This window comes from Pistacia vera, unplaced genomic scaffold (genome assembly GCF_008641045.1).
Source record: "Pistacia vera cultivar Batoury unplaced genomic scaffold, PisVer_v2 Contig59, whole genome shotgun sequence".
In the NCBI taxonomy this organism is placed as follows: Eukaryota; Viridiplantae; Streptophyta; class Magnoliopsida; order Sapindales; family Anacardiaceae; genus Pistacia; species Pistacia vera.
The window spans coordinates 431,933-448,461 of record NW_022196434.1 but is presented as its reverse complement, the minus strand read 5'-3'; the positions used below and the strand labels follow the sequence as shown (position 1 = coordinate 448,461).

The following is a 16,529-nucleotide window of genomic DNA, read 5'->3' as shown; positions in this document are numbered from 1 at the left end:
TATATTATATATATTGTTATTACAAAAATCTGCAATAATTAGAAATACCCACTCGACCACGGTGAGATTGGATAAATGTGCGTGTGTTTAATTAAAACCACAAGTAAATAATAATAAACCAAATAATAACCACGTAATAAAATTTTTAAAGTAGTTTGGCAGGTTAAGACTAAGCTTACATCTACTGTTATATTATTGTTTTGAGTTGTGAATGAGGTGATTACAAGAGAAATATTACAGAGGAGATAATGCTTCAGCAAGTTGATAATACTTCATTAAGCATACTTTCTTTCATTCTTTGTATCAAGGGGCTGCCCTTTTTTGTCTCTATGGGGATCCTGCAATTGGAGGTGGCATCCCCCTTTTATAAAAGCATTTTGACAATGATTGAGAGTCGGTAGATTACAGGGTGAATTACACGCTTAATCCCTCGTAATTCAAATATGAGTAAGTTTTCTCTAATCCTTAAGTCATAACAACCATACTTAGAGACTAATAAACTCATTGGTTAAGCTATCCACTGATTGGGTGACACATGGGTGAATCTTGATCACTTGATTTTGGCATGGTCTCTGAACAACCGATGCAAATCGAAATCATATATATATATATACACTGGGGTGTCTAGACTAGTTTGCATGTATCTTAATTAATTTTTGAGACCAATTTGAACACCCTTCAAGCTCAATGTAAGCACAAATGTTGTAGATGACCCCAAGATAGCTTAAACCTAGGAATTTAATAAAGAGAATAAATCTTCTTAATCTCGAGGCCAAACCCTTGGGTGTATAAGATTATATTCACTAGCTCATTTAACATTAATAGTCAATAGAATTTCTAGTTACCTCCTCACATCCATGATTTACAAGGCCTTTCAATTACCATTCAAAAAATTTCATGGACGTATTCCAATTTTAGTACAAATTCTTGTTGATTCCCCTAATTACAAACATCACCAATCTTATCTGACTACGATGCCTCTATTTAATTATTTATTTCCCTATTCGCCGAAGCCCCAAAGCCACTTCACTGCCGATCTTCCGAATCTCCAGTAATCCCTTCAACACTTGAATCATTTGAAATTCGCGGGAAATTCACAAATACTTGGGTCTCCTAAGAATAATACCATCTGCTGCTGGCGGTGATCCGGACTCACCCGCGTTCGTTTTGAAGAACCACAACATATCTACTCGGATTTGCTTCAACCTTATTTTGGGAGTTTTTCTCTGTGTATGTGATTTTTTTTTTTTTTGGTTGCATATCTCTCTTTACCTGCAGTGTTTTTAATATATTTGTTAGTATTAGCAGTTCTTTCATGATAATGTCTACGACTCTATTCACATATAAGCATTGATATGATCCAGAACTTTTCATTTAGTTAAATGCAATGCACATGCTCGATGAAATTCTACACTGAAACTTTGTTTTCCATGTTAACGACAGAGCAAGTCATTTGACAACCGTTTGTATAGACTGAAGGAGCATAGTAATTGGGGTTAATTTAACGCTGTCTTTTTCAAGAGAATGAAGATGTAAGCACTTGTAATCTTATCCGGTCGTTCTTTAGTTACTGTTGCCTTTAGTTTTAGCTAGTGAGCTCCATTGTGTAAATGAATGGAGTCTCTATAATTACATTTTGTTTCTTCCTTTTATTTATTTTGGCTCAGATCAATAAATTTGTTCCTAATATATATATATATATATCATCTAGTTAAACTGTTTTGAGCGTTTTGCAGATTGGAAGGCAATGCCGGTGCACTTACAAATTTTGAAGTGCTTGATTTTCTACGATCCAGGGGTGCTTCGAAGGATCCGACACGAGTTCTTGTTCCAGTGGCACAATCTGAGTTCAAGGTGGTTGATTTTTCTTACTGATTATACTGGTTCTCATTTTTTTAATCAATATTATTTATCATTAGCATGCATTAATGGCTTATTTTCTTGCTTTTGCTATAGGTTTATGATTATTTGGTGGAGAGTGGTGCTTGCAATCAAACAAGAGAGAGTGTCAATGAATTTTTTGAGAAGTGTAAAAAATTCAAACTTGCAAAAGCTGAGATGCTGAATATTATCAACATTCGGCCTTCCTCTTTAGTTGAAATAGACTCGGTAATATTTATTTTCTTTCTGTATTAACTCCTATTCTGTTGGTAAACTAATAAAGTTCGCATTTCAGCATAATTTGTCTTACTGCTTCCTCTTATTGATAACGACACACTGTAGCTTTTGGATATAGAGTATATCTATCTCTCAGCGTTTTTCTTTTTAATTTATTATCTTCATGCTAGAGAGCAAGGATTTGTGTGCATCATTGACAACAGAAGGATGTTTCATGTTTCATGTAGTTTTTGATCATTTCTGTAGAAATTAGAATTTTTAAACTTTATAATTGTTGTCATATCAGTCTAGGCAAAGGTTTTGTATTTTGATGTTTGTTTGTAATGACCAAGGATGCCTTTAGGAAGACCCTTTTTGTTACTATTCTGAGACAGCTTATATCTTCTTTCACATTCATAGCCTTGTGTTTTGTCAAACAAATGCATTTTATGCTATAAATTATTTTAATTTTGTTTCACATTTTGCAGGTTATAGAGCAATCCGACACTCGTTTTGATGAAGAGCAACTAGAAGAGTTAGTAGACCTGGCTGTAACATTGCTCCCACCTCATCCAAACCAAACAATCATTGAAGAAGGGACTAATGAGAACGAACAAGGAACTGCAGAAGGGACTAATGAGAATGAAGGACCTGCAGAAGGGGCTAATGAAAATGAACAAGGAACTGCAGAAGGGGATCAGGTTGGTGAGGATCAAAAAGGGACATCAGACGGTGAAGAAATAGGAGATGTTGAAAAAATGGATGACAGTTGATGCCATATCTCCCTGATCGTTTAACAAGAAACTAATCACAGTCAACATTGTTGTGAATATCATGAGAACAGAGTTATGCTGGTAAACTAGCATTACCAACTTGGTAAATTTGGAAACTTGAGATTTCTCTAGCTGTTAGGTCTTATTTGAATATACTTTTAGTTTGTTGTTATTTCATGATATTCGGTTTAAATTGAAGTGATCAAATAGGAAGCGACTTTCTCTTTGGATTTTCAATCGGATTAATTCAAATAGCTAGGAATAATCACTTTCCAGATGTATTATTAAAACAAAACTATACAAAATTATTCCTTCGATTCCTGATATTCACAAAAAATTTATCTAAATCCTGTAGATTACAATTGGATGGCTTTAAATTATCACATTGATAAACTTGTTTGAAGAGATTCAAATTTTGCCAACCATGGGCTAAAATTTTGTACTTCTCTATAGGTTGAAACATGATTTTAAAGGATTGTGGATTTTTGTCCCCATAGAAAGTTGGGTCATGTCATGGACTGTTTTCGTTTGAATCTATGCTATTATGATACTGATAGCATACATCACACCATAATGTACCAATATCGGTGACCCTTTAAAATCTAATACGAATTTATTATATTATTAGAAAAAAAAAAAACTTTTAATAGTTGAGATTTAATCAAATACAAATATTAGAAATTATCAATGTTTAATAACCAACCCAGGGTGAAACTAGCTAAGTTGTTGGGTCTCAGCTTGACTGGTTTAACTAGTTTGATCAACCTTGATCAAACTGAGTGACAAAAAATTTAAAATTCAATAAATAAACCACTAAAAATTACAATTAAGTCCCTCCAGGGCCTTGCTAATGGTTGGCAAAAGTCGATTGTTGCTACCACCCTTTTTTTCGATTTTTAGTTGACTCACTCATCGAAATCAACTTTATTACCACCATTGCACTCATCGACACTTTCTCTTCAAAAGCTCTAATATTTCGATTTTTAATTATTTATCGATAATCATCATAATTTTTAGGGTTTTCGATAAATAGTAAAATGGATAATCTAACCCAATAAAAGCCTCGGGTTTTGATTGAACTGGTTCAATCGATTGGGTCAGATTAGGTTTTAAAACACTGAAAATTACCATATTTGTTGAAAACTTGTTAAAAATATTAGAAATAATGCAGTTTGAATTTATACATGGATAAACATGACACCATCATCTCCGTTAATTAATTATAAATTTTGTTTAAAAAAAATAAGATGGCGTCACACGTGTTGAGTGCATGAATTTGGTATACTTTTTTTTATAACTGCAGTATTGCTGTAGAAATATTGATAATAGATGATGAGCAATTGAGCATACATATAGACATATACCTTAGGAATAGAGATGAAATAATGAAGTGAAAGATTTGACATAAGCACTCCCAATCCCAAAAAGCTTGATCGAAAGGAAAGAGGGAAGAGAGGCTTTACATAAAGTCTATATAACCTACAACTGCCACCACCACTGTCAAATCCAATATCACTTCAATCTTTCTCTCTTCCCCAAACCTAAAGACCAAAGTTAGTGGATGGGCAAAACCTGACGGCACCACACCCCGCAACATCACCACCTTTCACATTTGAGTTCATCTTGGAGCCACCACACCCAACCCCTTTCTACCCTCTTGTCACCCTGCCTCACCCAATCCAGAAATAAATTATTACTCATCAATTTCATCCATTATTCAAATTCTGTAATGAAAAAATTATATATGTCAGCTGTCAGGTGGGTCTGCTCTGATTTTGAAGAGACACTTGAAGAAGACACCATATGGGAATTGGGCATTGGGGTTCCTGTTTTCTTATAATATCGTCCGCCCTCTTTGATTTTAAAGACAAAGTGGGGGCCCTTTTTAAAGTATTTTTGTGAAGCCTTTTCTTTTTTACAGTTACTTTTTTTGTTTTTTTTTTTTACTTTCCTCTTGTAATATTGAACATTTGCACGTGCAAACTATCAGAACGACAGAACCCAGAGTTCAACGTCAAATGTAAAGACGATAAAAATTCACCATTCCTTCGTGTGTACAGTCTACTCCTGTTTTTGTTTTTTTTTTTTTTACTCTTTTCTTTTTTCTCTGGATTTGGGACTATGCTCTGCCACTACAGAGTTGCAGATGAAAGCAATTTCGAAAAGGAGTATAATTTGTCAATAATTTATTTATTTATTTCTTGCAATTTAAGGCTGTATTTGTAAATGGAAGTACTTATTTTTCACACATTTTATAGTATTTGACTTAAATGGGTAAAAATATATATAATTTTAAGAACATACTGCGAAGTACTTTTTCATAAATACTTCCATTTTAAGCACTTCTTATGGAAGCACTTTTGCTATTTCGTATGTTGTCGTCTTAACTCTTAAGTGCTTTTCGAGCGTATCAGAATTATTGTGACACTCTTATTTCTTCTTATTTCCCGATGTTATAAAAACGTCAATAAGATTTGTAAGGTATGATAAATTATCTAATACAATTAAAGAAAATAAGTGTCAAAAACCCCAAGAGATTGACTTGACAGTTAAGAAGGTTTGCTCCCTTCACTGAGTTTTTGGGTTCAAACCTTGAGGTCACCTACCACATTGTGACTTACTTGATCCTTTGTACTTGTAGACAATGTTCTGAAAACCATATCAGACCGTCCGATCGGACTGGTTCGATCGATAGCCGGCGGCATATCCAATCCGTTATCCTCTAAAAACCGTTATTTTCAATCAAATCGGATTATGCCGCAGTTGGACCGTCGAAATAGTGTTGAATTGCGGTCCAATCGCAACTCAATCCCGACAGATTTCGACATCGTTCGATGGAGAAAACACCACCATTTGACTTGACGGCATCTCCACGACAAAACCGAGTCATTTTCAGTAGTCATCGTCCAGCCTTCGTCGCTCGCTATCCACCTAAAGTTCACGCAACCGTTGGACTTTTTCTTGATTCCGACGAGTTTTGGTGCCGATGGAACTCCCTAGTACCACCATCAGATTCGCCTGCACCTATACATCAAAAGCCCTATGATTCTAAGCTTTGATTGACCGTCGATCGTCGTTGCCGCCACCATCACCAGTCTCTTCGCACGATAGGGGTGTTTTAGATAGATTTCAAATCTTAAGGGAGTATTATAGGGGTGTTTTTTATGAATTTCAAACATTTACGGACTAAAATTTTTTTATAGAATACAGTCCAACCTACCGATCCAACCGGTTAAACCGAAAACCGGACCCTTGAACGAGTCATAGTTCGGTCCGGTTTTTGGAACATTGCTTGTAGGGTGTTCAAGGGATTCTAAAGATTAATTGAGGTGTGCGTAAACTGACCCGGACACTCTGGTTACCCCACAAAAACCTTTGGGGACTTCTTGTTATTTCTGTAAACCTTAAGAGAGGTTAGAGATAGTATTTATTTGTGTTGACTAGGATTGAGATAATGATGGTTTTAACTAAAATATACATCCAAAAATTGTACTTCATATCATGGTTGACAAATCATGTATCATATTGTGTATCAAAAACCTAATTTTTTGAATCGTGTATCGCATATTGTATCGTACTATATCGTACGATGCGTCTTTTTAAAAAAATAATAATTTTTTTTTTAAATTAGTATCATCCCCAAGATTAATTAACAAATTTTATGATATTATTGGCTTTAAATTATGATATTAGATAATCAAAATTAATCACAAAATTAGGCATCTATATCATTTCTTCTCAACCATTCATATCATTTCTAAGATTAATGTTAATAATTATATCTCCACTTGTGTAATTATTATCATGCAAAATGGGCAATAGATATTCCTCTTCACTTTCTCCATGCAAAATGGATAAATTTGAGCGGGTTTTAGTAACCGAATTGGGTGACTCGGATCCGACATGATCTATTTCAGTCCGAACCAAAAAAAATTTTGGACTGAAATTAATAAAGTCGTATCGATATTTTTAAAGATACGAACCGATACATGTGGTGTCGTAGTATACATATTAGCGTATCGAAAGATTTATGATACACTCTCTGATACGTATCGTTATCGACCCATATCGAATCATATCGTATAATACTTATCGTGTATCGTAGAATACTAATAATCATGCTTCATATTTTGCAATTTAAGTAATTAATATAACGTTACACATTGGGCAACATTTAATTACAAAATCAGTGTCGTATATAATTTAGGTTGAAAAAATTGTGTATTTATTATATATATATATACAGTAAAACCTCTCTATAGTCATAATGGTGGGACTAACTAATTTTATTACTATAAAGAAGTTATAACTTAATAGAGGTGTAGTTGCAAAAATTTCTTATTTTATAATTTATGTTTTTGTAGTACACTATTAGGATTTTAATTCAACACTTCAATTGCTTACTTTAGAAACAGATAGAAGATTGTTTCTTGGAACCAATAAAGATAAGTGTTCTTGATAGAATTGTAAATGCAATTGCTGCATGGTCAAATTAATGTGAAGTCATAGACAATTGTCAATTTTTTTAAGCATTACAAAATTAGAACCTCTGATGTCGATTAATTGCAAGTTACAAATAAAGTGGATAAGGAGAATTAAAGAATCATAATAGAATGGAGTGATCAGATTTGACAACTTCACAACACTAATCGAATAGATATTAATGTCTTTCTCAATTATCCAAATGAGTAACAAGTTATGTATACTTTAACTGAAGAAGAAATCATTGTTACAATTAGATAATAAAAGAAAGGAAATAATCATGAAAATGATAGTAGGGAAATACAAAAGGTTTCATGCCAATAAGGTCTAAACATGCTTGAGAAGTTAGAAATATTTTGGTTTCAACAAGAAGATGTTCATGCTAGCGGTTAATGCACTCGCAAGTTAAGAGATGTGGTAACAACTCTAAAATATAAATAATTCATCCAAACAACTTTAGATAAATATTTTATTTCATCTCAAACCTTTAATGTAAGGTAGCAAATTTTTTTTTTTTAATATACAGATAATTATTACTATGTGGAGGTAATTTTTCTTAAGACAGGAATTAAAAAAATTATAACTTATCACAATATGAAGTTTATTCTTATTTATAACTATCCTAAATTAAAATTTTTTTTTTTTATAACTATATAGAGTTTATTCTTATATAAAGTATTACCGTAAAGTGATTTTACTGTATTGTGTATGAGACTTATAAAGTTATTCATTTATTAAAATAAAATATAAAAAAAGAAAAAGGAAAAGAAAAAGGATAGTAGTATTATGATTCGACAATATTTATCGAAATGGTAAGTTTTTCGTACTTATATGATATGGGAAATGGAATCTCAATAATCAAGAAGCAACACTGCAAACAACAGCTATTCTCGTGCTTCAAAAACAACAATAATGTAGGTGTGGTTGTGGGGTCTTTTTAGTTTTTATTTTACACCCAATTTTATTCCAGAAAATATTTATTTAAAAGAAATATGAATTATTTAATTTCAAACTACATTGGAAATCAAATTGTAACCCAGAAACGAACATTCCACATGCCAATGAAGATTCCTTTTTTGCCCCTGCAGCATGGTTTTGCAGTTACATTACACCCCTTTTTGCGCCAAGTTATTACACAAAACGAGACCACCTCTCGGAAATCTACTACATCTAATCACAAGTACATTAGTTTAATTAACTTCATTAATCTAATCACAAACAAAGACAAAACTAATAATGATTCCTTAATCCCGACATCTATCACGTCCCCACATTGCGTTGTGTAATTTCATTGAATCAGTGAGGGTAACCTTGGAAACTAGAAATGGATACATACAATATATACGGAGAGAAAAAAGCAGGATCCGTATACAAATATATTCACTGCTTGATGTCGTATCTCTCAACAGAAAAAGAAGAATGGATCATATAATTAAACTGGCGAAATAAAAATCATCGAATAATATCCCAGACAATCCAGTTGCATATACACATGAAATGAAAGCAAACAAAACAAGTGTCCTCTCGTTTCTGCTTTCGTGTTCCCCTCAGTCGTTTCTATTTCACATGCACAATTGCCATTGTTGAAGACAAACAACCCATTAGGCCATTTTCCCTATCTGCAACTGCGACTCTCCACTGTTCATTACTTACTAGAATTAGACTATGGAGGGAAAGACAGAGAGGAAAAAATAAGGCATTGATAATCAATGCTTGTACCAGTACTACATAAATTAACCAAACCCTGAGCCTGAAACATTAAGATTACAAATTTGGGTACTCTTATAGCAGAATCTGTGTACGTGCTCCATGAATATATATATATATATATCCCTGACCTTTTGCTTAAAAGTATAGAGCTATTACTAGAGTGTGAGCAGAATTTAACAGAGCCAGAGATGGGAGAAAAGAGAAAGCACCAGGAAAAAAAAATATATATATAAATATAAAACAAGTTATAATAACTTGTGTTTTTAATAGAAAGGGCACATCTTAATTACAGCCTTTTTGTTCCAATCTGGCAATCTGTCTCTTAATTAACAAACTTGCGTTACTGCAAGTAAAAAAGAAAGAAAAAAGAGAGAAAGATATTGGAGTAGAGAGAGATCCCTCTTGGTAATCTAACTTTCAAGTGACTTACATTCCCAACGTTCCCTGTGTCCTCACAGAGAAGGCAAAATCATCGTCAATTCGTCATAATAATACTCTAATATTATAAACATGGAAAGAACAACCCATTAATGCAAGTTACAATTAAAAGAGTTAAATAACATTAATACTATATATTTATGAAAAGAAGTCTGTGTTTTTAATTATGTCTTGTCTTTTAGGGCATGAAGAGCTTGTTGCCACACTTGCAACGCCAAGCTTCAGGGTAGTACTCTAATGGCATACTCATACCAGGCTGAATAGGCACGTGAACCGGTTTACAAGGAGAACAATTTCCACACTTGGATCTACACGTGGGTGGTGAAGAACCTGGACCACTGAGTCGCTTCTGCGCCTGCACACCTCCCTCCAACGACTCTGAGTCTGAACCTCTCTCCAGTAACCCACAACCTGCAGATGAATGAAACGTAACACCAAGCCTCTAATGACAAGCATTAATGTTGTGTGAGTGTGATTGTGATTGTAAAGTGTGAAGAGGAGCTCACCCAGTGGAGTTAGTAAAAAGAAGAGAAATGTGAAGGCAGTGAGAGATGATAATAGACCGCGCTGGTGGTTGCGGTGGTGGCGCCGCATGGCCTGAGATGAAAGTGTAATGTCTTGACTCTTAAGTTGCAGAGTGTGGAGAGGATTGATTTTGGTGTGATGGTAAAAAAAAAGAAAAAAAAGAGTGAAGGAAGCAACAAAGAGAAGGAAAAGATTGAAAGAGAGAAGAGAGGTGAAGTGTGTTTTGATATAATTGTTGAAAGTAGAAGAGCATTAGCATTTGCGTGTGAGCATGTGAGAGAGTCTAAGTCAAAGAGACATCAGACATGTACACAAGATTAGACTATTAGAGAGAGGGTTTTTGTTTTATTGTTTGGCTAAAGGTTGGGGTGGGGTCTTGGCGTCTTGCTGGAGAGGGCTTCATGATTCTGATGGCTTCAATTTCAGTCCTTTATTATTGCTCTTACCGTTTACCGTTCTCTTTTTTTTTTTTTTTTTTTTTTATCGGGGTTAGTTTACATGTAATTTAATTAATTTTTTAAAATTTTAAAATTAATAACCGAATAAACCTTTAACAATTGTCTGTATTAATAATCAAAATATATAACTTCTTAAATAATACACCAAAAGTTTAATGGATCACCCTCTTATTTTTTATACTTAAATTCTTTTTCTTTGTATTGTCATTCATACCCCATACTTTATTATTGTTCTTATTTATCGTTTACCGTTCTTTTTTTTTACCAGAAATATTGGGATTAATTTACACATAATTTAATTAATTTTTTAAGATTTTAAAATTAATAATCAAATAAATCTTTAAAAATTATCTTTATTAATAATCAAAATAGATAACTTTTTAAATAATACTACTAAGAGTTTTAATGCACCATCCTCTCAAATTTTTTTACAATTAAATTCTTTTTCTTTGTACTGTGATTCATGTCCCATGTCCGTGACCGTGACTCTGATTTTATCCCATGCTTCATGTGTTTGGTCCCTTATAAGGAAATGTATAAAGCATAACCCAAAAGTCAAACTTTTTTATCTTTGACTCTGAAGACTGAAATCCTGTGCCTGCTGGATTCAAATCGAAATTGATTTTATGGGTGACTTCTTATAATTCGGCGATGTGATTAAATCAGATGGTCGACTCTTTCACATCATAATCATATCATCTCAAATTCTCATTTCCATCTTTCACTAGTTCATGTCACACGCTTCTGCTTGTAACATGATTCATATTATATGATTTTCTCCTCAAATTCAATCATCCTTTAAATCAACACCTGTAAATACTTCCTATTAAATCAATTTATTTATTCAATTAAATTATACGATGAATTCCTAAGACTGAAAAATTGAAGAGTTGTGGTTGGAGTGGCAAAGATGTAAAATAGTGAAAAGAGAGGGGTGTTGAGGTGGAAGGCAACAGCAGCCGTGTTGAGAGAATGGAGGTCATGTCTCCTACGGGACGAACATCTGATCGAGCCCTAGCACCAAGCCCACCATTATTCAATAGAGTAAAGGACTTTTTTCCGCCAAGGTTTGCCTTATTGACACTTTCTACCCAAAATATTGCAAAATATCACTTTCCCACTCAACATTTGTATTCCGTTAATATTTAAAATACATTTCACTTTTTCAATTAGGGTTTGACGAGTTGTAGGAGCTAGGATAAGAGAGTTTATGTAGAGTAGAGGTTAATAGACCAAATAGTGGTGATCGATTGAATATTCATCGTCGAAATTAGTTGAAAATCAACTAAGAATAAAAAACCTTAACTTTGTGATGACTGACAATCGAAGAGAAATTAAGTGTCAGAATGAGAGGAAATTTGTAAAAATGAGACTGAAGGTTTAAATGGTAATAACAGAAAAAATTTTTGCCATTAGAATCAGTTTTGGATAATAATAAAATATTAACTTTGACTTTGAAAATTTTTATATGGAAAGTGCCATTAAGACAAACCTCGGATGGGAAAAAGTCGTTTACTCTATTATTATTTAATATAAGAAAAATACTACACATACATCATTCCTATACAATATTTCTCATACAACATTATATGGCAAGATATGATTTGATGAAAGTTTAATTTTAACTTTAAATTAGCCAATCATATCTTGCCATATAATGTTGCATGCGAAATGTTGTATAAAAATGATGTATGTGTAGTATCACTCTTAACACAATTCCTCTTAGGGGGTGTTTATCTGAGCTTATGAAAATTAACAAGTGCTTATAAGCTAAGCATTTGAAATTTTAAGCAATTACGTGTTTGGTTAAGGTACTTATAAGTGACTAATAAATAGTTGACGTGTTTAATAAAATGTGGCTTATAAGTACATTTTATTATAAAATTACTAAAAATGGTACTACATTAAACAAGGGTATACTATAGAATTTTAAAATTAAATAAAGATAATGTGGTAATATATTTGGTCAAACTAGCTTATAAGCATAGTATTTATAAGCTCCCCAAAAAAAAAAAAATACCCCTCCCCAACTTATTTTTTGGGGTTTATAAACTCAAAAAAGTTATAAACAAATAAATAAACTTAATTTTAGAGCTTATAAACTAATTTAACCAGCTTATAAGCTTAGAAAAACACCCCTTAATTTCACCGGCCCACATTTTCCATACAAATTACTACTACAAAACGTTCCTTTCTTCACTTTTTTTTTTTTTTTTTAANGTAAGGTATGATAAATTATCTAATACAATTAAAGAAAATAAATATCGAAAACCTTAAAAGGTTGGTTTGACGTTTAAAAAGGTTTGCTCCTTCATTCCAAAAAATAAGGCCGAAAAGTGTCAAATTTTTTATAATTTTTTTTTAATATATTACAAAAACAAAAAAAAGAATATAATTTCTTATCTAGGCCAATCCAATGAGCCTAAAAAAAAAACCAAAAAGACCCAAATTTATTATTAACTTTTTACATATATTTCCACCCAAAGTTTGACGAAATAGCAAGTTTATACCTCTAGTTTTATATATTTTAATTTACACCCCTAAATTAACGCATTAAATTTCTTTTGACAATGAAAGGCTAAAATGGTCATTTACATGTCTCAAATTACTCACCCCTAATTCAATCCGAAAATTTAACATTCACATAAATCATCTCTACCCTTCTTCCATCGCCGATTGTTTGGAGTTGATTTCGGTTGATTTTTTTCACCAAATTCGATTGGAACCATCACTTTATCGTTTTCTAAGTGTTTTTTCAACCTTGATAGCCCTTGATTTAGTCATTTTTTACGAACTTGCAACCCAGCTCCACCACGTGCGACAGCCATTTTCGGCATTTTCAACATATACTTGGCATCATTGGCCTTCCCCAACACCACCATCTTCCTCCCCTTTGCCTTCTGACCAAAACCCCTATCATACCTATCCGTTTACTTTGCCAATCGTCGGCCACTGATACCTTTTAGGCCGTGACTTCTCAAGTTTTTTCTGGTCAATCCTGGCATTGGAAATCACCCATTTCACCATCCATCGCTTCTCCAGCATCTGCTCTCCAAAACCCCCCACCAACCTAACCCCGTTAGCCCGTTGGTCGTCATCCACCTCTCCTAGTGATTTTGCATCTCAAAAGGCAAGAAAAATAAATTTGAAATAATTTTTTTTAAATATATGCTTATATTATTAGAAGGCCCCCACAGTAACTTTTGTCTAGGGTCACAAATGTTCTTAAGACGACCCTGAGGTTACCTGACACATTGTGACTTACTTGATCATTTGGACTTATAAGGTATTCAATGAATTTTAAAGATTAGTTGAAGTATGCATAAACTGGTCCAGACACTCTGCTTACCCCAAAAAAACCTCTAGGGACTTCTTGTTATTTCTTTAAACCTTAAGGGAGGTTAGAGATAGTATTTATTTGTGTTGACTAGGATTGAGATAATGATGGTTTTAACTAAAATATACATAAAAAAATTGTACTTCATATTATGGTTGACAAATCGTATATCGTATCGTGTATCAAAAACCTAATTTTTTGAATCATGTATCGCGTATTGTATCGTACGATATGTCTTTTAATAAAATTAATAATAAAATAATAACATTTTTCTTAAAATTAGTATCATCCCCAAGATTAATTAACAAATTTTGTGATATTATTGGCTTTAAATTATGGTATTAGATAATCAAAATTAATCATAAAATTATGAATCTATATCATTTCCTCTCAACCATTAATATAATTTCTAAGATCAATTTTAATAATTATATCTCCACTTATGTTATTATTATCATGCAAAATGGGCAACAGATCTTTCTCTTCACTTTCTCCATGCAAAATGGGTAAATTTGAGCGGGTTTTAGTGAATCGAATTGGGTGACCTGGATCCAACATGATCTATTTCAGTCCGAATCAAAAAAAATTTGGGCTGAAATTAATAAAGTCGAATCGATGTGTATCAATATTTTTTAGAATACGTACCGATACATGTGGTATCTTAGTATACATATTAACGTATCGAAATGTTTATGATACACTCTCTGATATATATCATTGACGCCCGTATCGAATCGTCTAATATGATATTTATTGTGTATCGTAGGATACTAATAGTCATGTTTCATATTTTGTAATTTAAGTAATTAATATAACGTCACACATTGTGCAACATTTAATTACAAAATCAGTGTCGTATATAATTTTGGTTGAAAAAATTGTGTATTTGTGTATCGGGCATATAAAGTTATTCATTTATTAAAATAAAATATAAAAAGAAAAAGAAAAAGAGAAAGGAAATATAAGGGCGATTCAGTATGGGAAAGTTTACTCTCTCTCTCTTCTCTCTCTCTCTCTCTCTCTTCTCCTCTCTCCTCTCTCTCTCTCTTCTCTCTATTCTCTAATATATATATATTATATATATATATATATATATATATATATATATATATATATATATATATATTACAAAAATCTGCAATAATTAGGGATACCCACTCGACCACGATGAGACTGGTTAAAAATGTGGCGTGTGTTTAATTAAAATCAACAAGTAAATAATAATAAACCAAAAAATAACCACGTAATAAAATTTTTAAAGTAGTTTGGCAGGTTAAGACTAAGCTTACATCTACTGTTATATATTGTGTTTGAGTTGTGAATGAGGTGATTACAAGAGAAATATACAGAGGAGATAATGCTCAGCAAGTTGATAATACTTCATTAAGCATACTTTCTTTCATTTTTGTATCAAGGGGCTGCCTTTTTGTCTCTATGGGGATCCTGCAATTGGAGGTGGCATCCCCCTTTTATAAAAGCATTTGACAATGATTGAGAGTCGGTAGATTACAGGGTGAATTACACGCTTAATCCCTCGTAATTCAAATATGAGTAAGTTTTCTCTAATCCTTAAAGTCATACAACAAAACATACTTAGAGACTAATAAACTCATTGGTTAAGCTATCCACTGATTGGGTGACACATGGGTGAATCTTGATCACTTGATTTTGGCATGGCTCTGAACAACCGATGCAAATCGAAATCATATATATATATACACTGGGGGTGTCTAGACTAGTTTGCATGTATCTAATTAATTTTTGAGACCAATTTGAACACCCTTCAAGCTCAATGTAAGCACAAATGTTGTAGATGACCCCAAGATAGCTTAAACCTAGGAATTTAATAAAGAGAATAAATCTTCTAATATCGAGGCCAAACCCTTGGGTGTTATAAAGATTATATTCACTAGCTCATTTAACATTAATAGTCAATAGAATTTCTAGTTACCTCCTCACATCCATGATTTACAAGGCCTTTCAATTACCATTCAAAAAATTTCATGGGACGTATTCCAATTTTAGTACAAATTCTTGTAGATTTCCCTAATTAAAAACATCACCAATCTTATCTGATACGATGCCTCTATTTAATTATTATTTCCTATTCGCCGAAGGCCCAAAGCCACTTCACTGCCGATCTTCCGAATCTCCAGTAATCCCTTCAACACTTGAATCATTTGAAATTCGCGGGAAATTCACAAAAACTTGGGTCTCCTAAGAATAATACCATCTGCTGCTGGCGGTGATCCGGATCACCCGCGTTCGTTTTGAAGAACCACAAATATCTTACTCGGATTTGCTTCAACCTTATTTTGGGAGTTTTTCTGTGTATGTGATTTTTTTTTTTTTTGGTTGCATATCTCTCTTACCTGCAGTGTTTTAATATATTGTTAGTATTAGCAGTTCTTTCATGATAATGTCTACGACTCTATTCACATATAAGATTGAGGTCCAGAACTTTTCATTTAGTTTATGCAATGCCACATGCTCGATGAAATTCTACACTGAAACTTTGTTTTCCATGTTAACGACAGAGCAAGTCATTTGACAACCGTTTGTATAGACTGAAGGAGCATAGTAATTGGGGTTAATTTAACGCTGTCTTTTTCAAGAGAATGAAAGATGTAAGCACTTGCAATCTTATCCGGTCGTTCTTTAGTTACTGTTGCCTTTAGTTTTAGCTAGCGAGCTCCATTGTGTAAATGA

General features: G+C 33.0%; 2 protein-coding genes across 2 annotated transcripts; one reads left to right on the top strand and one right to left on the bottom strand.

The window, feature by feature from the left end:
- The first annotated feature begins 836 nt into the window (after positions 1-836).
- On the top strand, positions 837-2,870 carry LOC116109744 (DNA-directed RNA polymerase III subunit RPC9-like). The gene is made up of 6 exons (XM_031395977.1): positions 837-1,230; positions 1,444-1,532; positions 1,737-1,854; positions 1,957-2,109; positions 2,586-2,694; positions 2,728-2,870. Exons 2-6 carry the CDS (start codon positions 1,525-1,527, stop codon positions 2,868-2,870), a joined length of 531 nt encoding a protein of 176 aa, XP_031251837.1. The 5' UTR covers positions 837-1,230; positions 1,444-1,524.
- A 6,808-nt stretch (positions 2,871-9,678) lies between these two features.
- On the bottom strand, positions 9,679-10,094 carry LOC116109743 (EPIDERMAL PATTERNING FACTOR-like protein 4). Its single transcript, XM_031395976.1, has 2 exons — positions 10,007-10,094; positions 9,679-9,911 (listed from the first exon to the last, which is right to left on the bottom strand). Exons 1-2 carry the CDS (start codon positions 10,092-10,094, stop codon positions 9,679-9,681), a joined length of 321 nt encoding a protein of 106 aa, XP_031251836.1.
- Positions 10,095-16,529: the final 6,435 nt, after the last annotated feature.